Raw genomic sequence first — 26,846 nt, forward strand, 5'->3', positions numbered from 1 at the left:
AAAATATCAAAGATTAGTAAAACATTTACAAAGACTGAAAACAGACTTGTGCATCAGAATTTTGTTTTTCTTCTTTCCTCCCATTAGCTTTTCTTTTGTGGTGGCCCAAACCCTATACTGAGAACAAATGTAGTACTCTGAAGTAGTTAATACTTAGTACACCTCAACCAACCTACACATGCATGAGTATTAACAATCTAATAATATATAACAGTATTTCAGTCAGAGGAGACAAACAAGTACTTCTGCTGTTTAAGTACATTTTACTGATAATATCACTTTAGTTTTACTTGAGTAAGATTTTGACTGAAGGACTTTTACTCGTAATTGAGTGTTTTTTTCTCTGTCGTATTAATACTACTCAGCACTTTTTCCACCACTGAAAAACTTTAAAAGATGTGAAGACCATATTTAAAAAAAATTCTGCATGCACAAGAAAAAAACCCTCATCAAGTACATAATATGCAGTTTACTGTTTATTTATTTTTGATACTGTTAGGTGACACGTGAGGGATTTCTGGAGACTTGAATAGTGACTAACCTTCTCCACTAGAGGCCTCCAATGTGCAAAAGTGACTAAATGCAGTTTTAAAGGGCCGTTGTCTGAAGTCACTCAGCTGTAAACAGCAAGTCATGGCTTCTCGAGGAATAGTATTGTAGACGTGTAATACTACCTTAAACAAACACCTATCATTTGGGGAAGAATTTTTCATTGGTTTAAACTAGAGTTTGCATCCATTGAGATGTATGTTTTTCTTATAACATTATCATCATACAATATATACACAATACAAGATAAATTAACAGCAGATAATGTTTATACATGCTTATATATTTCTGAAAAACAAATAATGAAAGTTTTATACATATAGTAAGGCATAGAATATATACAGAACTAACCTAAAGGAATTAGTATCAAACATCTGTCAAATATTCACACCGCAACAAAACAAAGAATTCAAAACGTTTTATAGTATATACAAAAATACTTATGCAAATGCCCCTAGGAATATTTTAATAGAAAAAATAATAGGAATCTCATCAGGAGGACATCACATTATATTTGAAACATGCACTTGCCGCAAAGGGTTTTCAGTTCTGCGGTGGGCCACATGTCCGGATGTTTTGTTTCTGTTTTTGGGGTAACTGTGAATCACTGAGAAAAAGCGGTTCTTGGTGCAGGGATACTTGGTCTACTGTGCTCATTGGTCCTCATTTAGTAACTCAGATTCTCACCTGTGCGCCGCAAGCTTGCGTGGTCATCCCAAACGGGAGATGAACAGTACAGTCCAGTAATCTCATATGGACCTTAATCTTGCTGTCTTTCCCTTCTCTATCACGCTCGTTACACTTTGGACTCACTTTCTATGTTGGCAATGTCCCCGTTCCTCTCAGTCTGCTGGCTCTTCTCCTGGTTGTCCGGGCTGGTCTTGGTCTCCTGACCCTCCTGCTCAGACTCTGGCAGCCCCTGCTGACTCAGCTTACTGGCCAGAGACCAGGTTAGGGGCAAGCGGGTGCGGCTCGTCATATCAGCAAGCTCTTTGGCACTGCAGGTGGGCGTGTTGGTTTCGTAAATGTCGTGGAAGCTGTTGTAGTCCACCTCGTAGAAGCCGTCCTCCAGTGTCAGGACTGGTGTGAAGCGGTAGCCCCACTTGATCTCACTGCTGACGTATGAACTCCTCGCCTGGCATGTCATGCCTGGAGACACAATGCAGCATTTAAGATTTAAAAAAATTATGGAACAGGTCGAATTTGGGCCACCTTCATCCAAATTACAAGAAAACATATTTCCTGCTCTCCACTTATGACATCTGCTCATAGTTTTGGTTTTATTTGTGTAAGTCACACTGAATTTAAAAATGTAAATAGTAACAATAGCTGTCAAATAATTGTGTGGTTGTAAAAAGTACAATATTTATAAATGTAGTGAAGCAGAAATATCAAGCAGAATGTACTAAAAATACTCAACTACAATACAAATGCCACAAATTTACACAAAAGCACACAGCACTGAGTACTAAATGTACTCAGTTACATTCCACCACTGTTTTTCGAGTCCATTTACTTGTGTTTTGATATTGATCGTTGTGCGGTTTGGCTCAGCTGTCTGCAGGAAACAGAGTCCTCTGTGAGTCTCCAGCAGCTGCTTCAAAACAGACCACTCAGGCATTATGTAATTGGTTCATTTCATTATGGCTGATAGTGAGACAAATAATTAAATACCAGTTTCTAATAGATATCAGGCATCTGGCATCAACACCATCTGATCTAACATTTTAACATATATTTTATTTAGGAATTTTAGGCAGGGGAGCTAAAGTGCAGAGTGAGTTACTCTGCACACACCTAAACAAAACAACATTGCAATTAATTCTGAAGGAGACGCAAATGTGTGGACTAAATTTCATGGCAGTCCATTCAATATTTGTCACGACATCTCACTGAAAACCACAAATGTAAACCTCATGGTGAGGATCACTTCTTCTAGGATTCATCTGACCTAAGAAAACAACCACTGTGAGTATTATACAGTATGTGCTAAACATCAACATGTTAGCATTGTCATTTTGACTAAATTGGTGAACTGATGTCAGCATTTAGCTCTAGCGCAGCCTCACAGAACTGCTAGTGCAGCTCTCTAAACTCTTGGTGTTGTGTATATCAAAGACAACTAAAGTCACTCGATTATGGTTGGGAAAACATCAAAATGGTTTAATTAGGACTGAACAAGACTACTAGTCTGCTCTTGCATGTAAATAAGTGCTTTAAGATTAACCATAACTGTCGGTGAAAAATTTTGTGTCAATCCATCAGGTAAATATTTCACATGATAAGAGAAAACTTTGACTGGCTGGTGCTGCTACAGGAAAAGGCAGGGGGTCACCAAAGTCAGTAGGGTTCACCCTCTGGGGACCATGGATGTCTGGCAATCTATCCAATAGTCATTGAGATATTCCAGTCTGGACCAAAGTAGTGGATTAACAGACTGACACTGCCATCCCTGGTACCATGCTACTAGTATGGCTAAAATATTGTAACTGTTATTGTAATGTTTGTTAAATTGACTGCATCTAATAAAGGAAAAAAGACTGTACTACGAATTGACATGCATTGTAATAATGAAGCAGGGTTGAGCTCACCTGTGGCCTCTACCATCCCCTCCAGAATCACAACAATTTCCAACTCCTCCTTGGCCAGGTGGGCTTGTGAGATCTCCCAGAAGGGGCTGTTCTGATTTATCTCATGGCAGATGATGAGTGGCGACACTAGGAAGAGCCTGTCGTCTCCCGTATTATAACCCACATTTATGTCCGTCTGGTTCAAGGGGATGAACTCCCCCTCCTTGGTCTGCTTAGACTTGATAAGCTTGGCCCTGATGGAAGCCTCCACGATGTGCGAGTTTCGGAGGTCTCCAACCCTGAACATCAGGCACAGTCGTCCATCTCTCATTGAGATGACCGCATTGGTGGAAAACACTAGTGTCTCAGCTCGCTTCTTGGGCTGCGAGATCTTAACAAACATGCAACCCACCATGAAGGCATTCACGATAGATCCCAGCACTGACTGAACTAAAAGCAGAACTATCCCTTCAGGGCATTTGTCCGTGATGACTCTATATCCATAACCAATGGTGGTCTCTGTCTCGATGGAGAACAAGAAAGCTGATACAAACCCATTGAGGTTATTGACACACGGAGTCCACTGATTGTCTGCTATATGGTCCAGATCACCCCGCAGGTAAGCAATAAGCCACCACATGAAGCCAAAGAAGAGCCACGTCACTGTGTACACCAACACGAAGATGAAGAGGTTGAACCTCCACTTGAGGTCCACCAGCGTGGTGAAAATGTCCGTCAGGTACCGGTACGTCTCCCGAACGTTCCCGTGATGGACGTTGCACTTCCCGTCTTTCTGGACGTACCGCTGGATCTTCTTCGCCCTGTCCATTTCTGCCAGCTGTTTAGGCATGTCCTCACGGGCCTGCTTTGGCAACTTGGGCGGTCTGATGATGGCTGGGCTCTCCACATCCTGCTCCATGGGGTTTCTAGTTGGATTCAAGCCTAAAAGAGACAAAACATGGCTGTAATTATTAGTAACAGCCAGCTGTAGGTAGTGGTGGAAAGCAACTGGGTACATTTACTCACGTGCTACTTTACTTTACTTTACTTTTACTTCATATATGAAGTACCTTAAAATGAAAGTAGAAGTATACTTCTACTTCACTACAAATCAGAGGGAAATATTGTACTTTTTACTGCACTACATTTATGGACTGCTGGAGTCACTGGTTACTGTGAGATGTTTTAGTTTTAGTCTGGACTCTGAGCTGGAACTGAGAAAGAAAAAAGATTACGCTTATGCAAATTTAACAGCTTAATGTGGACGTACTCTCAGACTGAGTGGCAGCTACACAAACAACACATGCATACAGATAATATCACAAACAATAGACCTCCTACTCTGCCATTGTTTCCAGTATCACCGCTACGTGAGTTGAGTCCAGTACGCAGATACACCAGTAGTACTAAATGGTTTCAGCATGAAACTGTGCAGTTACAGTGAGGCAGAGGGAAAAACGTGTCACCACCCACACTGCCAAAAGCAAGCTACACTTTGTCACAGTAACTCCCGCAGTATAGAGTGGGTGTGTTACACTGAATTAAGGTTGTAATGCGTTGTGGGTGCTTGGGAGCTCCTCAGCACCCACGGGGAAATCATACTGTGAAGTGACCAGAGCTGAAGAATAATTAACCACTGAGGATAAATTAGGAAAAGCAGAGGTTTAACTGTCACCTAAACTATGTTCATTTCTGTATTTAACTCTCTTTGGGTCCTGACTGATTATGGACCTCGTTGCCTGGATTACAGACTTCCTCATCAACACACCCCAAGGAACTGTTTTTGTTCGCCCTCTGACTTCTGCTTTGACTCAGGACTGTGACACCTACAGAAGTTCTCAAATGACTCCTCCATTGTTGGTTGTGTCACAGATGACACAGAGGAGGAGAACAGAGACCTGGACAAAAACCTCAGGATGGTGAGATAGCAACCGCCCTCTGCTCAAAGCGAGGAAAACCAAGGAGCTTGTGATGGACCCCCTACTCCTGTCACTGTAAGAGGGGGGTGGAGCGGAGATGGTGGACATCAATTAGTTTCTAGAGCTACGATTCAACAGCAACCTGGACTGGTCAGACAACACTGAGGAACTCTACAGGAGAGGATGGAGCAGGCTGTTCTTGGGAAAGCTGGTGTGGATGTCCAACTCTGTGGTGTGGGGATGATACTGGGCAGTGTGCAGGCAGTGACAGAGCAGAGGATGAGAGGGAGGCTGACCCCTCTTGTCCTCTCTAAGCTGCCGAGCTGAGGCGACTCAGGAGCACGGTCAGCCACAGACTCATCCAGCCACGTGCCTCAAAGCACTTAGGGGGCTCTTTTGTGCCCTCAGCCGTCAGACTCCACAACGCAGTAACCTCCATCTCACAACCTCACACCAACCACTGTGTTCCCCACACAAATCTTAGGAGAAAAATAATAAGGTTACTATCTATTTCTTTATTTTTAAAGGTTAGATTTTTTACATGTTTTGCCTTTTATTGGACAGTGTGAGAGTAAGAAATAATTTAACTGAACATAACTTAGTCCTTAACCAAAAGAGGACTGGACCCCAAAAACATGATTTTACCCATTATCCAGCAGCAGCTTGTATCTTCAACAGTAGTTTTGTTATCCCACACAATGATAAAATGTTGGCTGCTCTGCTCAGCTCCTCTTCTTTGCTGGAGAGTTTGTTACGTCAACTGTGGAGACGGCAGCTGTGGCTGCTGCACTTTTCATAATTTAGAGGTTTGGACAACTGGTTGAACAAAAGAGTTGCGAATGTGTTACCATTTTCTGAAGTTTCACAAACCAAAAAGTCGATAAAATTGATTAATTGAAAAAATGATCAGGGGATTAATCCATACAGTAAAATGCTGCTTACAGATTGATGTTTCTAATAATCTACTGGTTTTGACTTTTACTTTAAAGTACATTATTCTGATTATGTTGACTTTTACCTCAGTTGGTTTCCAATTCCTGACTTTTAACTGTAATAGAGTATGTTTACAGAGTGGTGTTAGTACTTTTCGTGAAGGATCTGAATACTTCTTCCACCACTGCTCAGAACACATTCCTCCAGGAGCTAAGTCGGACACCACCAGGATAAAAATAAATCCATGCAGTGCCTATGAGATACAGTGGAGTTGTTATGTGATTCCTCTGATGTGGCTGTCACATACAGAGGTTTTTTTTTTTTTTTTTTTTTTCGCTGTGGACTGTCCTGAGATCAGGACAGATTTCCTTTTCTGTGCACACAGCCTAAGCCACCATCAGTGTTTTTACCACTGGAACAAATGGCTGTGAAGCCGTTCTGCTCTCCATTCACAGGGGAATATTATGAGCTTCAGCAGCGCTGGTTTCCATGGCAACGCACAGCTCAGTCTACCAAGTGCTCACAATATAGCAGGAATGTACTGGATGAGGCCGCAGCATTGGATAACATTTGTCTGTTTCATCTTGTTTCAGAAGGCCTGAGGAAGAACAATGTATCTGCTTTGTGCATGAAGCTGTCATTCATGTCACAGCTGGGATTTTTATTGGAGTTCTAATAAATGGAAATCTCTGAATAGAATAATAATACCGTTTTAAAGCACGTTTGTTATTATGGTACTGACTAAAGAAACAAAAAAATTTTACTGGTCCTAGCATCAACTTATTTTTAATTTTGGTTTTATGTCTGACAACTTTATTGTTTTAATTCTCTTGCAGGCAGCTTTTCAACAAAAAAGCTCTAAATAAAAACACTTAATTTGACCTGCACCAAAAGGCAGATAAAGTTAGCGACTAGCTGGGAAACATAGTGGTGCATTTAGCAGCTATAAAGAGACATATTTTTCTTGGGAGCTGGTTGAGACCAAAAACAGAGTTAAAAGAGAGTGAATATTGGACTTACAAACAGGAAATCATTGCTAATGACACTGTGCTGGATGTGTAAATAAACAACTGTTTGATAGCTATAGCTACATATTTAACACTCAAATTTCACAGTTTTTCATTTCACGTGCAAGTAAACAAAAGATGACTTTTTTATCTTGAACCGATGATCGTCAGTTTTTTTGGCTGAATGACCACTGTCAGCAGCAGATTTTGAGATGTAGCTTGTTTGGTAATTGGTAATCCTAACTTAGTGAGTTCCTATGATCGGAGAAAACATTGTTTGGAGTTTAGCTGTGAAGTAGGAGGGGTCGCTGATTCCTAAAATGTTAGATTAGTGAGTGGTAAATATGTTAATTACTATAGATATTTAATTATTTCAATTCTGTTTCTGAGAAATCATCTTTTTTGTATAAAGAAATCAGACAGCTGATCCAGAGGGGAAGCACATTCAAAATTCTTTGTTGCTATAGTTATGAACAAAACCAGGGCGCCATGAACTCTGAAAGTAAAGTGACTTGAGCTGAGAGCTATAATTAAAAGCCTTAATCAATCAAACAATTTGCTTGCCAGGTAGAATTAAATTCTTTGAAGAAATGAAGCTGATGTTTGTGTCTTTTTGTTTTGTTTTGTTAGGTTTTTTATTGATTAAGACAACGCGCCAGCGATGAGTGAGAAGCAACAGCACAGGAACTCTTGCAAGTAGTAAACATGGAAATCTTTCCCATCATTACTTTCCCTCCCACATGATGTGAACGCAGCATTAGCTTGGTGATTGGCAATTTATAGCTGAAACGCACCTTGGGAATCTCATGACTATACATTTATTTATTCACAGACTTGTACCTTTGACTTTTTATCAACGAGACAGATATTTTCTAATGCAGATGTTAATGCTCTGTACTGATGATTGAGTGTTTCATGTCCATCCAGGCCACAGACGAGCTGCAGCTGTGAGTAATGTAACACAGTCTATTTGAAAAATGGATGGGACCTTTACTTCCGGAGCCCGGGATGCTTAAAATAGCTCTTCCTGCAAATCAGAGGCCACCCATGAAGTTAGTAATGGAACTAAATTGAATCACTGGAGGTTACTGCATACAAGATAATCAGTTTCACTGATGGTTATACAAGTGCATGTATGTCGAACCACATGCTTCATGTGGTGCACTTAGACATACTGATTAACCTTAACTCAAAGGAAAGTCTGACAGTATGGATGAGAAGTGTTAATGTGATTTCATGATTTAGTTTCTAGTTCTCTTTTTCATTACATCTGCTGTGTGAGGGAGATTGTTAACCAGGTAGCTAGATCCAGATGTGACCAAAATTGAGTTGAGGCCTCATGAGGACACAAGCTATTTTTAGACATACCAACAGCTGAGCACAGGCAGTATAAACGTCACAAACAAGTAATTTTCAAATCTTACCACAGCGTTTCTCCAGCTCTTAAGAGCTCAGGCAAGAGTACTGCTCAGTGGGCGAAAACTAGTCTCATTTAAAAACAGATTGTCGCAAATACAGCAAATTAGCCATTGTTGTATACAGAGACAGTGTATTGCTGTTCTTCAGTATGGTGCATAGAACCCAATTATCTACTCCACCCACTGTGACAGGGGGATTAAAGGATCAGTTCACCCAAATTACACCAAAAATAAAACAAAGGGGGAACTGACACTCAAACAATATAACCAACAGTACTTTGTCATTTAGTCTACATTGTGTTTTTTGTGAAAAGTAATTTAAAGTCTTCTCAGTTTAAATCATTATAAGACAGTATTTTAAGTGTCAGAACAGATATTGTCAACAATATAACCTCTTTTATGAAATCAGGAGTCATACTGTAATAGCATGCCAATGTTAGCTCTGTCAGATATGTGTAAATATATCATATATTAAAACCGCTGCACCACACAAACTAGCTATTACGTAAAGATTAGCTGCAATAAAATCTTTTCACAAAGTAACTGCAGGTGTAATTGTTGCGTACCTTGCTAATGACTGGATTAGAGTGAAAAAAGAGCTGTTTAACACATTTGACCTGAAACGTGATAAATAATATATATCTTGAATACTCTAAATTATAAATAAGGAAATAACATAACATGTTAAATTATGAAATGTCCCAGTAACATTTGACTAAATGAGTGAATCAGGCCAACAGAAGTGGATATTTATAAACATATGTCATTTAAATAGAACAAGCTAATACCCATATTTACAAAAAATATATCCTATGCACCTTTAATTGTAATTTTTGGAAATTTTGCTATCTTCTGATGCTGTGTTCACTTCCTGTTTACATATCTCATTATTTGATCTGACAGCGCTATAGATGTTTCAAAGCAACAGATTTACACATAATTAACTTTACTAGTTAAAACATTTCTCTGTTTTGATGGTGTAACTTGATTTAGTAAACTAGTTTCAAACATGGTTTCTAAGATCTTAGAGAGGTCTTTACCTTCAATCATTGTTATGGAACAATAGCTGGTGCAACCCAAACCTGATTTCTACACAGTAACTAGTTTGTATGCTGCATTTCCACTCAGGTAACACTTATAATGTTATAACTAAGCTAAGTTTAAACAACCAACAGCCGATGAATCCCACTCCTGGACTATAGTGGCTGGACATTCAGAGAAACGCTGATGAGAAAAACTTACCCATCCTTAGTGGAAATGACATCTCTGTATTTTCTCTCTCATTTAAATAATAAATTTAAACTCACAACCACAGCCATTAGTTTGTGACTGGGAGAAACAGTATATATCCTCAGACGGGTTCAAACCAGGTCAAACTTGGTGGCCAAACTGACACAGGTAGAGTTCTAGCGGGTGCTGAATCATGTTACCAGCCCAGATACTGTGTTACTTCCAGTATGTGTCCTTCGAAGAATGACAATGATCCACTACAGTGACTGTGAGGAACTTGTGACTGTGACTTTCTGCTCTGCTGTGGCTGCAGAGAAAGCAGCCGACTTATCTCGGTACCACAATCTGAAACAGTCAGAGCAGGATGAAGCTTTTGGCAGAGGTAACAATAAATCCAACCAACTAACTTTTTATTGGATTTGACAGTGGTTTTGGTAGGAATTATATTTTATCAATGATGAAGCATTTGTAGTGGGAAACAACTAGTAAGCTTTTATTACACTGGAACAGAAAAACAGCAGCGAAAAAGACTGCTTGTTAAATTGAATAACCGGCTTTATAAACCACTGATTCAAGATCAAATCTTGTTTAAAATTATTTATTTTATTAGAATCATTAGTTTCATTAGAAATATACTATATTTACTTGAGATTACAGGCTACAGATTAATTAGATTAATTTGTGTTATGGATTCACTAGTGATTAAATAAATAATCTGCAATCCTAAAGGGAGGCCACTACCAACTACATTTAACATTAGATCCAGTTATCACTCTCACATAAATGAGCAGGTATTTTAGATCACACAAAAACAGGCTGTTAGATATCGTTATAAGATATCAGCTATAAGATGCAGATATTTTAATCATCTAAAACACTTCACGTCTCGTAACTACAGTGCACAACCCAACCCAACTACTTAACCTTAGATATCCCATCTTTTAAATGAAACTGCAAACTGCCCTGATTCTTTCTTATTATCTGATATTTAATGGGATTCTTGAAATTATTTTTATTAATGATTTTATTGATCGTGGTTGTCTGGCCTTATTTGATAAGTTGCTTGTGCAGAGATATGAATGTTTCTTGTACTCGAGTCTCTTCTGAGAAAGAGATCTCACTCTCAAAGAGACTCCCTGATTAAATCATGTTCTCTTAATTCAATTTGTCAATGCCACAACCTAGGTATGACAAGCAGACCAACACTGGTACCAACCTACAACCACTTTCTGAAAAAGACACCATTTATAAAGGGCTTTACAAGCTGGAAATAAAGGCTTGTTGATTGTTGATAAATCATTTACTAATGGTTTACAGATCCGTTATAAGCAATTACAAACAACTTTTGGGTTGCCAGGTTTTTAAAATTAGGGATACCTCGCCTCTCTGATGGACTGTTCTAGAAAAGAGCTGCAGGACATCTGGACTAAAATCCATTTATAAACAGCTTATTAACATTTACAAGTACAGATTTATTATGGTGTAACCATTTATTATCAATACATAGAGTCTGGCTGGCTGTTGATAAAACCTTAAAATGGTACAAGAGAGAAAACAATAAAGTAAATATGAATCTTTTATGCTTTGAAGTTCCCATTCTGTTTGAATAAAGACTCTCTCGCACTAGTACTTCCTGTGTAAATAAACTGCTTTGGTAATAACATGACTGTGCGTTTCTGTTGGATAATAATACAGTTATAAATACCAGTAAACATGTGATCATGTAATCATGGATCTTGGGTTTCTCATTTTCTAATGATTCATTAGCAAAAGGTGATGTTAAAAAAACACAGGTTCTACAGTCAATCATCTGTAGTTGTAAATATTAAGTAGGCTAGACTTGTTTATAAATGGATTTTGGTCCAGATGTCCTGCAGCCCTTTTCCAGAGAGAGACCCGTCCAAACGGTCCATTGGATGGGTCTCCCTGATCCTAATTAAAGAGCTTCATTGGAGGAGGATTTTCCACAACCTGGCAACTCAAAAGTAGCTCTTAATGATATCTTATGACTGAAATAGAAGGCATTAGTAAATTATGTATTATCCATTAATAAATCCATCAATTACAGCTTATAAACCTTTCATCATTATTGCCTTATCAGAAAGTGCTACCAGTAGGTCTATAATTTGCATTAAGGTCAGATGACAAGCACAAAAACAGTGATGTGGCATCTGCAAGACCATTTCAGTTTTATATAGGTAATTCAGATTAGGTTAAAATAATTACTGTTCTTGCCTTTAATGAGCTTTATGTGAAAATAACTTTTTTAGAGAGGGAGCGTTATCAGAGGATAACTGGCTCCACTGTTATCAGCCTGTAGCCATTTAATGGAAATCACTGATGTTTGAAAATCTCTGACCCAGGCTAAAAAAAAATCTTGCTCAGCATAATAACAGGATTTCATTATAGAGCAGACTAAGCTAAATGATTTTTTTTTTTTTTTTGCTGGAATCAGGTGCATCCGCAGGAAGCAGGAGAGCAAACTAACAGGCTGGAGATTTCCCGTTGTCATGGAGATGAAGCTGATCCAGATAATAATAATAGCCTCTTAATGTCACTTCATTTTCTGCCTTCATATGCACCAGTATGGCTCGTTTAAATAGCCTTATCTGTGTGTTTTAGTCCTGTGGTGATGTGAGGGCCGCGGGCCTGCAGGCTCTCACAGCCTGGATCATTTTCTTCAACACCTTCCAGTTTCTTCCATCTAACAGGCTGCTTTTCCTTCATCATGTCACAGGAGAAAATCGGCCATCGGGATCAACTACAACCAACATTCACGTTCATATCTAAATGCGTGTTTTCTCGCATGCTGATTATTCTCTTAATTAATCTCTGATTCGCCTTGCTCTGTTATGTAACTATCCACCCCCACCGTACCCCATATAACAGATGATTACATTTAACAAGCTATCATCGCTACAAGGAACAGCGGAGGGGAAGGTGCTTACCTTGTGCAGCTGATCAACGTTCACTCCCCGGCTCATTTTAAGTCGTTTTGTTCCCATGAAAAATTCTCCGCTGGTGGCTGTAGTCTCTGATTATCAAGTCGCTCTGCGTGAAAACCGACTGAAGAATAGCCACTAATTCCCCCTTTCCTCCATCCTCTCCACAGAAAAAGGCATCGGCCGTCAGCCTCCACCCCTCAGCTGGGAGAGAGACATAGGTGAACGCTGAGGGAGAGGGAGAGTGAGAGAGAGAGTGAGAGAGGGGAGAGAGAGAGAGAGAGAGAGAGAGAGGCGGAGAAATGTATAATGATAACCAAGGCTGGATCACCAGCGTGGCCCCAGATCCTCAGGAGCCCCCAGAACCCCGGGTTTACTAGATATCGTTTGTGTTTAATCTCATATTTGTTAGAAATATACACCTCTTAAATATAAACTGTGTCCTCCATCTTCCATCTTGTCTTACCTTAGAGAGGGATCCTGTGACAAAATAGAGTTTTAAGACCTTTACTATTTTCACTTTACTGAGCTAATTTATTGTAACGTTGAGTTTTATTAATTTGCTTCCATTTTCTCGTGTGTCATGTGATTAACACACAGAAAACCTCAGCTTTTATGATCCCGTCACACGTGATAAGGCTTATTTTTCATTATCAATACATCTGACGACCATTCTCTGTTAACATATTCAAATTTGTTTTGTCTGATCAACACTCAAAACCCAAATGATTCACATTTGAAAAGCTGATACCAGGAAATGTTTGCAGTGCATTTTTCTTTCAAAAATGACTTTAACAGTAAATCAGTTACAAAAAAATAGTTGCCAATTCATTTTTGTCAATCGACTAATCAACTAATTATTTCAGCTCTAGAGTGCTGGTTGGTTTCTGGGTGAAACTGCTAAATGTTTAGTGAAAGCCAATGAAAAATGTTTGCCCTGGGGGCCCTCTAGGGGTTAATCCGGCCATGCAGCTAAAAGGGAACACAATATATTTTCATAAATTATATATTACTCAGATATTTCACACATCAGGTTTCACACTATTTAGAGAAAATCCTTAAAGCTGTTAAAAATAGTTATAAAAAATTAGAAATTAAGTATTTATGACATGACAATTCATGACTAAATACACAACAATCATAGTTACTTTATACCTCTACTCCACTACAACTGAGACGGAAATACTGTATTTTTTTTATTCCACCACAATTACTTTAGATACTAGTTAATTTACAGATTAAGATATTTGCATAATGAACTCATGAAGACCTCATAAAATATGATGTTTTATCTCAGTACCTAATTACACAGAGCTCTCCATGGTGCTGATGCTGGGAACTGTTCTGATGCTTTCTCTCTCTGACTTGTCCACGTTACCATGTTTGATGGCACACTAAGATCTGATTTTACTAATGTTGTACTGTGAAAAGCAGCACAACCAGGAGACAGATGCAACATGGTCAGAGAGCTTCCCATGATTCTGATGGAGAGACTTATTGGCCAGGATAACCAAGAGTTCAGGCTTAGAGAGATTTAAAGTGGCGATTCTTCATCCACGTGGACATGTCTGAGAGACAAGTCAAGATCTGCGCCAGGTCATGGGATCACCTGGTGGAAATGACAGGTACAGTTGGGTGTTGATAGTGATATGAGAAAACATGCGAGTGGATAACTGGACCCAAGGAGGTGGTGTGTATTGCAAAGAGAAGGGGCCCCAGTATTAATCCCTGGGGCACTCCCGTGGGGAGGGGATGGGATAAGGACGTTTGTCCTTTCTAGGTACTCACCCTCTTTACTATCAGTACTCAAAGCAGGACTTTGTGCCAGTAGTATCAATACTCCACACACTGCTATCAGGAAGCTGCAGAGGAGAAAATGCAAGAGGCACTGTACACAATAGAGCTGTGTGGACTCATCACAGATTTCAGGTAAAAGCCTGAGCAACATTTGTTAGCAAGTTCCCTATGGATGGCCTCAGCTTCATTCTGAGCAACATGTATGATTCTAACCAACAACTCCAGCCGGTCATGGCTTAATAAATTTAACATCAAAATGTTATTTCTGTTTCTGCTGCAGAGTGAGTGCTGGGCTCTACTTGCTTTTATTTTCCTCTGGTCTGTATAGATTCATCAGTGATCTGATTATCAGTTTGTTTTGGGAGGAGATGGAAGAGGAAATGATTTGGGCTGGGCTCCCACAGGCCAGTGAGTGAATTATCCACAACACAGTCGGTTCAGCAGCAGTTTCAGTACTATATACAAGTACTATACCTGCGTAACAATATTATTGAATATGGTGTCCATTCAGTAATTTATGTGTTTTTGCCAATACTTCTACATATTTTCATAAATATAAGAGGGACATGTTTAGTATTTGATAGTTATTTTTAATTTTACCATAAATAATAAAAATCACACACTGCTTTTTTTTTTTACTACAAACAAACTAAACCGAGAGGATTGTAGATCTATAGCTTCCTAGAAGCTAACAGAAAGAGATAAATAACAATATAAAAAACATTCAAAACATAGCAAACATAATAAGGAAAATCAAGATTAGTAATGAGCTCCAAAGAAAGAACACATCTCTCCTGCAGTATTTATCAAAAGTACATCAACAACTTAAGCATGTTAGCTTACTTAAGAGAAGATAAATGAACTGATGTTGATGCTGTTACTTTCTATAGTTAATAACTATGGAGCTGTTTGAGGTAAAAAAAAAATATCTTGGTTACAATCACAAGGTGCACAGACTTTATCATCAAGTACAGTAGGAAATACCCATTTAGCTCTACATCGCAGTTTCAATGAATTGCGTAGTAATAGTGTTGTGACAGTGAAGTGGAGGTTGACATTAAATAACTACTGAAGCTCTGTAAGTGACTATAACAAATGTTACATGTTTTCCAATTAAGACCCAGAGACTGTATTTCTGTCATGACAACATTTGCAATTTGCATTAGTGTGCAACAAATTTAGCTTCCTTCAATCCCTGACAGCTGAGTTACCTGGTGATACTACATAACCACGTAAAAAGTGAAGACTGTTCGACAGTACGACAAAATGGATACTACCCAACCTCTCTCACGTCTTTAAAAACACACTCCTCAGGAGGTTGCATAATTAAAATATACTCTGTTTATCCAAAAGGAACAGGTTCACAGTTAATCTGCATCCTGAAACAAAACTTAGTCCTAAAAAATACAAATCTGACTTCAATTTACTTACTTACAATATTCAACATTTACTACAAGATTCTCTGAATGTTAGTCCTGGAAATGTAGTGAGACAGTCCTGAAGCCAATCACAAATTAATCCAGATCAAAGCGAAGCTACAGTTAAACTGACACATCAGTTATGAACACATTTATGTAGGAAATAATAATAATGGTGACAATAACGACACTAACAATAATAAAAGGACATTTTGGATATTACCAGACAATGGGAAAAACTAGCTTTTAAATGAGATAAATGTTGTGTCACACACCTCTGATGTGACAATCATTTCAAGCTTTAGATTTTTTGCACGTTTTTGCACATTCAGATTTTGCTTACATTGTTTGCATAGCGAGAGTGGTGTCAGCAACAGCTTCAATTCTTCGTCAGTGTCTGCGCCTGGTTGTGTTCAGCCGCAGTGCTGCTAGGCGTTCAGATCGGTATTGGCAAACCTTGTAGTCCAACACACAGTCACTACTTACACACACAAGTTGGAGGAAAAAGAATTTAAAGCCTAAAAAGAAGCAGGGACAATGTAACTTTTTAAAAACGAGAAAATCCATTCTTTATCTTACAAAAAGGTGAATGTGAAAATATGCAACACCGTTTGGCAGCTGCAGCCATACTTACCCTAACTTTAGAGAGACATGACACAGAGCTGAACACAGAGACTTTTAAAACCGAACCTCCTGCACAGACACGCGACTTGAGACCGTCACTGGTTGGCCGCAGTTGGCCTCCACTACAAAGCCACTTGGTTCAGGACAGCATGGCTGAGGCAGTCCGTGCTGACAGAAAAACCCTGTTAATGACTCGACTGTACTTGTGCTACAGTAACACTCCATTCAAACGTTTACCATTATATTTTACATACATAATGGCTAGCCTTTCACCCACACTTCTCATCACCTTATGTCCTTCAACTTGTATGTAACTACAGTGACTGTGAGCAGGGCTCTGAGTGCTGCCAAAACCCGCCTGATCACACAAGCAGGACAGTGCCTGGACACATCTTGTGAAGACACTGGTGTAAAAAATAAAAATAAGTCTGAAATGTGTCATGAATGTCATCATTTGTAGGTCAACAGACCTTTAAATAGTAACTTAATCGAAGGCTCAACAGCAGTGTTTCTGCCCTCTCTGCTTTAAAAGTTTAAGTCTATTTCCCAACACTGATGTCACAAGTTCCCTGAGTTCACCTGTACATCACTGATGAGAAGTTAAACCACTGGCGGTCACTGGCCTGAATTTCACTGTAAAGTATTGGTACTTACACCCAGTTGCCATTTTATTAAGTACACTAAGATAAATCTGTTTAGATATCTGTTTAGACTGCTTTAATTTTAGCTTGGTGTACCTAATAAACTGATAACTGAGTGTGCTTGCTTACTTCATTGTGTTTCCTTTTTTAGGTAGGGCAGAAAAGTATTTTGGGTAATATTTATAAATTGGAGCATGGTTTAAAGGGTCACATTTTAAGACATCAGCACAAAATATTGGCAACTTTGATAAAAAAAACAATATCAGCTGAGTTATAGAAAAAAACAAAACATCCCTCATTTTGCTTTTTGGTCCAAACAGCCATGACTGTCTCCCTCCAGCTTCACCACCATGTGATCTTAAACTCATAGATGGGCCTCTTGCAGTAATAATGGTTGATAAGGTGCTTGTCACAGACACCGATGCACTGCTGCTCGGCTGTGATGCCGCGCTCGGCCAGGTCACTGACGATGCAGTGCAGCAGGTCGTAAACATCTGCCACTGCCTCCCAAGGTCCAAAGGAAACATCCACCTCGCAGTGATGCTCAAAGAGCTTGGCCTCGCTGTCCGAGCGTTCAAAGCGCAGAGAGTTAAAAAGAGGACGCTCGTATGGCGTGATAGGCATCTCCTCCTTGTAGACACAGATCTTTAACTTGGCAAATCGTGCCTTTTTCTGCATGGCCCTCAGTTTGGCAATCTCCACAATACGCTCCAGATTGTCTGAAATGAAAACAGTAACATTTATCAGTGCAATTATTAATATTTAGAAACATATCCACAGATTAGATTCACAGTTTTTAACATCTGTCTCTTCAGGGGTCCATATGAATTTTAAAACAGTTTTTGGTTGCTGTAATTATTCCTCCTGTTCATACTCACCCATCCCTTCCTAACATGTTTGCAATGTAAGCAATGGGACGTAAAGTCTGCAGTGTTGTGCAGTCCTCGTTCAGTGTGAAAACATATTGGAGGCTTCAGCAGTGACAAATCACGTGGATACTGCATCTGTTTCCTTGTTGTGCAGCAGTAGAGAGACAGGTCCTATTCACTATCCTTAAATTAAAGTCTACACTAAATAACTACCTGATCAGGTCATATTCCTTCTAATTTGAAATAAAAATGCCCAAATGTGTAAAACAACCCTTAAGCTTAAAAGTACTATGTGTGTGTGTGTGTGTGTGTGTGTGTGTGTGTGTGTGTGTGTGTGTGTGTGCTGTGTATTGTGTGGCTGGTCAACCCAGTTCTCTGATTAAAGCCATGCTGTTTTGCAAAGCCAAATGCATGAACGAAGCACGATCTATTGTGGTAAATTCAATCTATGTGATTGTTTTTGCAACTCAGCAGTGTCAGGGGTTAAATTTTAAACAGGTTTGATCATTCAGCTGCCACTAAAACCTATTTCTGCCTTACCAGAAACCAAGACTTCTAATGTTTGAGTTTGATCTATTTTGACCTTTGCTTAAAGCTGACTGTAATTTGATAAGATGCTACTGAACCCAAACCCCCGTTCGCTTTACCAGGAAACCCAAGAGGAGATCTAACTGATATTACAGGCTCCTCAGCTCTCTTATTTTTCTATGTAACTGCATGAGCTGGGTGAACCTGAATAGCATTGTTTAGCTAACAACAGCTGATCCACTGCCACAGCCTTCCAGCTGGAGCTCACAATACTGAATTCATGTTCTCCACATGTGAAGATGTAGACCGTAACCGGACTATATTGGGCTTAGAAAGACTGTAATTACAAGTGTAGTCGGTAGTAACCCCAGAAAAGTAATGCTTTTCCAGTAGACCTATAATTTATGTGTGTAGTGTGCTGGTTTGCAGAGTAGATGTTGCAATAATGCAGAGGTTTTAAAACTGTAAGGCACAGCACACAGGAGAGTTGAAGAGGGGGTGTAAGAGATGAGGCAAAGGTACTTTGTGAGGTGAGGTGCATGCGGGTGTTTTAAAAACAACAGGAAGCTAGCTAGTTATTACACTTTGGTCGCTTTACCGACACAGTTAATGGTCGAAGCAGCAACGACTACAACAAACAGCTTGTACTTTAGTACTTTGATCCCTACTGCTGCAATTTGCATCAAAATCGTACTCTGTCTCTGAGTCATAACTCTCAAATCTGAGCTCACAGGCACGAAACATATTTTTAGATTAAGTGTGATTAAATGTTCTGGAGATATCATTACCACTGATGTTCATTGTGAATAAACATCCATAAATGCTCTTACAAAGACACTCTATGAGGGCAACTTTAAAGTTATCTTCAGTATCAAAGTAATTCAGTGACAGTTGTCTGTATGTCTATGGGTACAGTTCAAATACAAACTGCTAATAGCTAATTTGGCATTGTTTTACTGATATCAATGTGCCAAAATGTGAACAAATACAGGCTAAAAAATGGGGCTCAAGTTATTCACTGAATCCATAGTCCACAGTGTCAACAGCTATGCTCATGTCAGTTACCTTTGTAGTAGGGCAGCAGGTCGAGGAAAGCTTGCCGAACTTTTTCTCCTGTGAGTGGCTGAATGTCCTCCAGGCTGTCCAGCAGCGGGCCGATGGAGTAGTACTGAGCCTCTCTGTGCACGGCTCTGACTCGGTCCCTATGGGGAAGCTCACCTTCTCTGAGGAAGTTCAGGATGTCCCTACGTATCGAAAGCAGTATGAGTAGAACACATCTGACAAAAACAATATTTCATCCCAATAAATCCTACTTTAAACATCTCTACTTTAATGTAAGAGAAAAACAAATGACGGCAGAGCAGTGATTAGCTGTACTACACTGATCAACAGAGAACGAGTCTCAAACAAGAAACTCATCACTGGTGCTGCCAAGACACACAGTAGTTAACCTCTAGTAGTACTGCAGCTACTGACTGGCTGTCAGGTGTTCATTCATTTCTAGAAACCAGATATGAACAAATTCTTCCACTTTTGGTTTGATGGGAGATGTTGACGTTATCAGTATATTATACAAAAAATTACTGGCAAATTTTCAACTTCAGTCTGATGTGTCATAAATTATTATTCCCACACATATATTATACGGCTGATTGTGAGTGACTGACCTGCTCTGGCTTAACTTATCAATATTTTCATTATTAAATAAAACAAAGAAAAGCAGTGAATCATCACCATGGAAGAGGGAAACTACTGATTTTATTTTTTTTCCAGAAAACTGAAAGTCTGTTCTAATAAATAGCTGAACAATCAATATCAATATCAATATGCCATCTGTGGAGCTGAGTTTGAAAGACCCTGATGCATTCTTCTTTTTTATTTTCGATATTTCCAAGCGACAATTGAAACAGAGCGTCTGAGACTTTCCTGTGTGAAATGCGGCTGTTAAGTGAGAGACTAGTTTTCTGCAGCCTTCTGTAGAGTCATCTCACTTTGAAAGTTTAAGTCACATTTTTGAGCTGCCTGCATCTGTTTAACTCTGCATAAAGCACTCAAAAGACTGCCTTAAGGCAATATTGGATTTCGGCATCAATGTAGTTAAGAGTGTTGAGTTTTATTCTATTCCTGAATAAATACCCTTTAAAGTTTCTAAACTGTAACTACATCACTTCTTTTATTGGTGTTGTGACATAACAGTGACAGAGAATTTTATCCATATTGTCCACTCCTGTAAACTATTATCACACACATAAATTAACTGCAGTGTTATTTGCATTGTCAAACACTAGAGGTGGGTGACAGTGCCTTAAAATAGACGTCCATCTGATCACAATCTAACTTTAAACTAATTTCACCTCGTGCAGACCAAATAAAAACTGTATCTAGGTGATGATTATCACACTAACCTCTACCTGCGGTTTTTCCTCAAACATTCCCAGCTGATATGACTCACTGAGCCAACTCAGGTTTTCTTTTTGTTCCTGACACTACACCTTGCGATGCAATTGACGTATCTGGCCTCGTGTTAAATTTAGATGTCCAGGTGATGCTTTATGTGGACTTTGGGTGATGTCACACCTTTTTATCTGTTCACTTTTCAGTAACTAACACCTCCGCAGTGAAGGAAACCTTCACTTTAAGCCAGATGTATTACTGCACTTAAATACATCACACCCCTAAATGTAGCAATTTGACCTGTGTACAGATAACGTCTGCTTTTTTCCCCCAATGGTTGTTTTTATATCTATTTTCACACCTACTTGCCAACACACTGGCTATATATTTATTTCTGCTTATCTTTACTTAGCTGTAAGTCTTTGCTTAAACCTTCTCAAAATCCCTCTGTGTATCAACATACTTGACCAGTAAATTAGATTTTGATTCTGCTTCTGCTTCTCTGCAGCAGAACCTGGAAGGCTTGAGGATAATATGAATGCAGAAAAATACAGAGAAGTCCTGGAGAGAAACACTGCTGCAGTGTACAACACAACAGCAGCATGACAGAAGATTTATATTCCAGCAAGACAATAGCCCCAAAAACACCAGTATTAATATCCCAAATGAAAAGGCTCCTTCTGAGTGTCTGTGCACCACCTGCAGTGGGCCAGCATCCTCTGAAGGTTTTTTATTACTTTATATAGTTACATATTTTCCATCTCTCGTTCTGTTAGCTCTTTGTGTTTAAATCTTTAATGCACACAGACACACACTGAGGCAGTCATACAGAAGTGATCTTACTACATAAGTCATACATCTGGACTCTGCTTGTTATCACATTCATATTTAAAGCAATTTGCGTTTCCTTTTTAGCCATGCTGGTGGCGTGGCTCTGGGGATGATGATGTCATTCCACTTTGGTCCAGACTGAAATATCTTTAAAAATTCACTGCAGACATTAAGGTCCTCAGAGGATGAATCCTAATGACGGTGGTAGACCCTTTGCTTTTCATCTCGCAGCACCATGAGGTTGACATTTGCGGGCACTGTTGGATATCTGGAAGAGACCTTCATTCCCCCCCTCAGGATGAATTGTAATCACTTTGGTGATCTCTTAACTTGTTTAACCTCTGCCCTCTGGGAGGCGCTGCAGGTCCATGTCCAACTAAACAAACTGGTTTTAGATCAGCTTTTTCTGCTGCAGTAAGGACTCCTAATTCTGCCTCTTAGCTTTTAATCCTTGCATCTTGTCAGCTCTTCATTGTCTTCAGGAAAATTGTGATCATTATTTATTATGTAATATATTATGCCTGCCTGTAGTATATGTCAAGTCAATTTTATTTATAAAGTGTCTCACAGCACTTTTCATAAAGAGCAGACCGTACCCTTTATATTATCATATTCACAAAGAGAGACCCAACAATTCTCATCATGAGCAAGCACTGGGAGTGGCATGGAAAAACATTTTTATGAGGCGGAAACCTCAAGCAGAAACAGACCTAGGGTGGGCGGCCATCTGCCTCGACTGTTGTGGTACTGACACTGACACTGTGCACTGAGTGTTTTTTTCCCATACTGTACTAAAAACACAGACTGGTTGCATGGTCGTTAAAGTGAAGTGAAGTGGACTCTTGTTATTTTGTCACTTTGAGTTGCCTCTTATTGGTAATAACGATCCCAACTAACACAGACTGCACACACAGTGCCATGTTCTGTATGTAACTCTTGACTATTTCAGTTACTTTACAATTTAATATCATCTTATTTATTCAGTGTCTATTTATCACTGTACTGTTTTAATGTTAACTGGTTTGTGTTGTAGGTTCTCTGCTGTTGTTTTGCACTAATTCAAAAAAGTAAACATCATTTCAGTAAATTCTGATTTGTTTTGTCAGGATTTTTTCTATATGGATCTTAGTTTTATTAAACTGTGATGAGTGGTCCTGATATCAGTAGCTGAGATGGCTACGGAGACAACCCACACAACTCATCATTTAGCACTTTGTCAGTCAGTTTCCACTAGCTTTGCTCACAACTTCCTCACCAAAGCAGAACAACACTGTAACTTTAACTAAAGGCCTTTATTGAGCTCCTTGCATTCCAATGACCTTTTCTTTTTAATATAGTAATTTCTGAATGCAGGGAATGGATTGAAGTTTCAGAGAATAGCAGATGTATGTAGCTAGCAAAGTTATAGATAAGGCCCAGATGTGACCAAGTGACAAATGTGAATTAAATATCAAGAGTTAAGATTCCCAGATAAGACAGTAAAGGCCTTTTCACACTGAGGGTGTTTTTTTCACACTATTAATTTGCATGTCAATTTATTTTGATTTTGTTATGACTACTTTCACACAGAATGCACGTACCACGTGTTGAAAAAGAGGTGACTTTTTTTTTGGAAAGGAGGTCAATTTCTCTGAATTTTTGCACCATGAACAAAGGTATCACAATCACACAGGCTGCCAAAAGCTGCTCTGAGTCAAAGGATCCCGGTAGTTCTAACATCCTAAAATAATGTGTCCGCAACTGGCTGTGGTGGTGCTTCAGCTTCTGTATATTTGCGGGCAAGTATATCGCATTTTCGTGTTCCTTAAGTTTTTATTTTGCGTTAAGTAATCCTTGACACACTTTGCACTCGCACCATGAGCTTTTATCCTCAGGGAGGTGCTATAGAAAAAGAGGCATTTTAAAAAGTCCTTGACAGTTTGAATTTCAGAAAAATGTGGTCCCATTTGATTTTATCATACTTTATTTTTACTATATTTGTGTATTTTAAATCATATTGTTTGTCAATAATATGCCCCTGCCTCTTGTATTTACCATTGTCCTTTATTGTCAGCTGACCTGTAATTAGTTTTTAACACTGTGTGGTGAAGCCAAAAATAATTTTCTATGTGGGCAATAACATTCCTAAAGTGTAATTGTCGAGACACAACCCACATTGGCAGCTACACACTGTGCATCGATCAGACATCGATCTCAGACATACCAGTATAGGTATGTATGTATGTATATGTATCAGATAAGTAACAAGTAAGAACTGAGAGGACTAGATATATAAATCACTGGCAGAAGCCAGAGATGCCAGTTGTTTTCATAGAAGATCTGATTCATGGCTACATGGGTAGAGTGCTCACCCAAAATATGTTCCATCCCGATCAATGAAGTAGCGTCCCTCAGCATCTTGTGGGATGTAGTGACGCCCACTGAACATGGCAGCCAACATGGTATCCTCATATCGCCGCAGCGTGGACAGGCGAGTGGTGAAGTACGTGCCCCCAACGTTCAGAGAGATGACCTCTGGAAACTTCAGATAGGAATGGAAATAAAATCAGGACAAACCGAGACTCACAAAAAACAGACACACTATCTAAAGAGTAGAATGGTGATTTATTATATAAATGGTGCATATGTTGTTGATGATGATGTTTAATGGACTGGATCCAGAAGATCAAGACACCAAAAGAAACTGAATAAAAATGCTGATTTAATGCAGAGAGCTGTGGATAGTCTGTGTGAGGAAGATTGTGTCACTCCAAGCGTCTCATTAGTTCATCAGTAACTTTACAGCCAGACCACAGAGGACTTTAAGAGGATTATGGCCATGTTTAGATCCTTTAGCGGGATGGGCGGTCCAAGGAGGACATCACATATTTGCTCATTAACACAAGTCAGGTGACACAGCTGCCAGCCAATCATGGCTGCCGGCTCAACTAAACTCAACAACTGATATATTTCAGATTAATGTGTTGATAATCTTGGAAGTACTATCTGTGCACGCTGTTATCATATGGACATACAGAGCACTGTGTAAATTATTTATGTATTATACATGCTATATCATATATATCATAGTTCATTCTGTTTAACATCAATGGACAATCCTGCACCTTACTGTACAGACATTAATAATATCCACCTTACACTTATACAGTGTCTATCTATCTATGAGCTGAAATGATGAGTTAATTGTTTAGTCAATCAACAGAATCACATTCAGCTCAATAAAAGTTTTTGTGTTCCACAGACTAAATGATTAATCGAATAATCACCATATTAATCAATAATGAAGATAATTGTTAGTTGTGGTCCAAATCTCTCTCTCTCTCTCTCTCTCTCTATATATATATATATATATATATATATATATCCATTGACCCACGTATTGATGTAGCTGACATTATGATGTATTGGGCACTATGGTCATAGGTATTGTAGTTACATGGAAACTTTAACAGTGACTATGGCAGTGACTCAGTTTCAGAGTTTCTCTATTCTTAGTACTTTTCTGCTGTTCTGGGTGGCTTGTTAAGCGGTAAATCTTATGTTTACTTGGAGTATTAAGTGCTACCGCCTTGTATATGTGAAGCTAAACATTATCTGAGTGTGGTTTGCAGTTTGTTAGCTTGTGTGGGAGCTGTTTTAACATGATTTTCCATGTACAACACAGTGCTGGAAAGCGGCCTACCTCCTGCTCCTGCGCGTTCAGCGGGGAGCGGAGCGGCTTGCTGAGGGTGAGGTTCGGCGAGGGGGAGGCCGGCTTTCGGAAATCATCCTCCGCAGAGTCCGAGCTGGACATGGCATCGCTCGGTTTCTCGGTGTCCCCTGCGGCCGAGAATACCACCATCACTCTGGGTAGAGGCAGCGTCCGTCTCTCCTGAATGAAGCGTCTTACCCGTGTAGTAGCAGCGGGCAGCGGGCTGAAGGACAGAGACTGACGCTCTCTGCTGCAGCCATCAGAACCGTTGGACCCGCTCGAGCCATTCTGCTGCATGCGCGCGACGAGCCAGCTCTCTCGCCACAAACCTAGGTAATGACAGCACGAGCCACAGCGCGTGACTGTTAATAAAAACAACAACAACTACGGCGCGGAGCGAGAGGGTGGGGCTGTGAGCAGCTGCAGGGACACGCCCAGTCTTTAGCCCAGCAGCGGAAGCAGGGAAATTCCGCCTTCAAAAATAAAACGTTAAAAAAAAAAACACAGGTAGGAAATGTGGTTAAATATTTCATCCAAAGTGTTAGCAGTCCGGACTGGGCCTGTGCTCTCTTCGGTCATACGTGAGGTGACGTATCCGCACACCGTCATGACGTCCAGTCAGCGAGAATCACGAGAGGCGAGGGACTAAAATCCACTAAATTTAGTCCAACTGTTTTACAGATGTATACACATAGCCGGATTAACCTCCTAACGGGGCCTCGGGCAAAATTTTGTTGTTGGGCCCCAATGGCCTTAATACGTTTTAACCATTTGATTTCCCCACTAGAATGATAACAGGGCAAATGAAAAAAAAATCACTTGTTAGTTTTACAAACAGAACACAGAAACAAGAAAATAACATAAATTCTTCCTTTTGTGTAAAAACCAAAATGTAGCTGTGATGTATCTGGGATTAAATTATGTTTTCCAGATAGCAGGAGAAAGTGATGAAACGCCTTCAAACATACGTCTCTACTGATATGGCAGTTGTTACCGGTATTTTCCCAGGCACCCAGAAACCAACCAGTAGACCTGTATAAAAAACTAGGGTTTTGAAATTCATGATTTTTACAAAGGATCCAAACTGTTTCTTAAAATCTTGAAACTGAATTTTTGCCCAGTCAGTAATCCAGCCTTAGATATACGTGTCATGCGCATCACTACTTAGATGATGAGGCATTTGGCTACCTTAAGAGAGTCATAGTTACTCCCGCCATTTACCCACGCTTCATTGAATTTCTTCACAGATTTAATAATCAGTTTCTCCAAAAAATAACAGGTTATGGGTGGACTCACACTAGGCAATCCATACCATGCCCGAGCATATTTGACCCCCAAAGTCCATTTTGTTTGACTAGTGTGATCACTCTGTACCATGCTTGCGCCTACTTGAAGAAGTGGGCTTGGTGCAATGTGAACAAAGACCAACGGGGGAGTGTGGGGGGCCATCACCATTTGGGGATTTGAACAACTATGTTTTCTAAT

General features: G+C 39.6%; 2 protein-coding genes across 2 annotated transcripts; both read right to left on the reverse strand.

The window, feature by feature from the left end:
• Positions 1-463: 463 nt before the first annotated feature.
• kcnj6 (potassium inwardly rectifying channel subfamily J member 6) lies at positions 464-16,646 on the reverse strand. The gene is made up of 6 exons (XM_018691325.2): positions 16,418-16,646; positions 16,127-16,301; positions 14,357-14,430; positions 12,575-12,796; positions 3,141-4,061; positions 464-1,698 (listed from the first exon to the last, which is right to left on the reverse strand). Exons 5-6 carry the CDS (start codon positions 4,036-4,038, stop codon positions 1,346-1,348), a joined length of 1,251 nt encoding a protein of 416 aa, XP_018546841.1. The 5' UTR covers positions 4,039-4,061; positions 12,575-12,796; positions 14,357-14,430; positions 16,127-16,301; positions 16,418-16,646; the 3' UTR covers positions 464-1,345.
• Positions 16,647-16,793: 147 nt separating this feature from the next.
• kctd7 (potassium channel tetramerization domain containing 7) lies at positions 16,794-26,837 on the reverse strand. Its single transcript, XM_018691329.2, has 4 exons — positions 25,353-26,837; positions 24,022-24,191; positions 19,511-19,689; positions 16,794-17,767 (listed from the first exon to the last, which is right to left on the reverse strand). Exons 1-4 carry the CDS (start codon positions 25,656-25,658, stop codon positions 17,391-17,393), a joined length of 1,032 nt encoding a protein of 343 aa, XP_018546845.1. The 5' UTR covers positions 25,659-26,837; the 3' UTR covers positions 16,794-17,390.
• Positions 26,838-26,846: the final 9 nt, after the last annotated feature.

This window comes from Lates calcarifer, linkage group LG20 (assembly GCF_001640805.2).
Source record: "Lates calcarifer isolate ASB-BC8 linkage group LG20, TLL_Latcal_v3, whole genome shotgun sequence".
NCBI lineage: Eukaryota > Metazoa > Chordata > Actinopteri > Centropomidae > Lates > Lates calcarifer.

What these genes read in the sequence shown, in the direction of transcription:
- kcnj6 (XM_018691325.2), bottom strand. Translation starts at nt 4,038, where the DNA reads ATGGAGCAGGATGTGGAGAGCCCAGCCATCATCAGACCGCCCAAGTTG. An exon ending in GGGGATGGTAGAGGCCACAG is followed by an intron (nt 1,699 to 3,140) that starts GTGAGCTCAACC and finishes TTGTGTCTCCAG; the next exon opens with GCATGACATGCCAGGCGAGG.
- kctd7 (XM_018691329.2), bottom strand. Translation starts at nt 25,658, where the DNA reads ATGCAGCAGAATGGCTCGAGCGGGTCCAACGGTTCTGATGGCTGCAGC. An exon ending in CGGGATGGAACATATTTTGG is followed by an intron (nt 19,690 to 24,021) that starts GTGAGCACTCTA and finishes TTCGATACGTAG; the next exon opens with GGACATCCTGAACTTCCTCA. An exon ending in CCTGCTGCCCTACTACAAAG is followed by an intron (nt 17,768 to 19,510) that starts GTAACTGACATG and finishes TTTTCATTTCAG; the next exon opens with ACAATCTGGAGCGTATTGTG.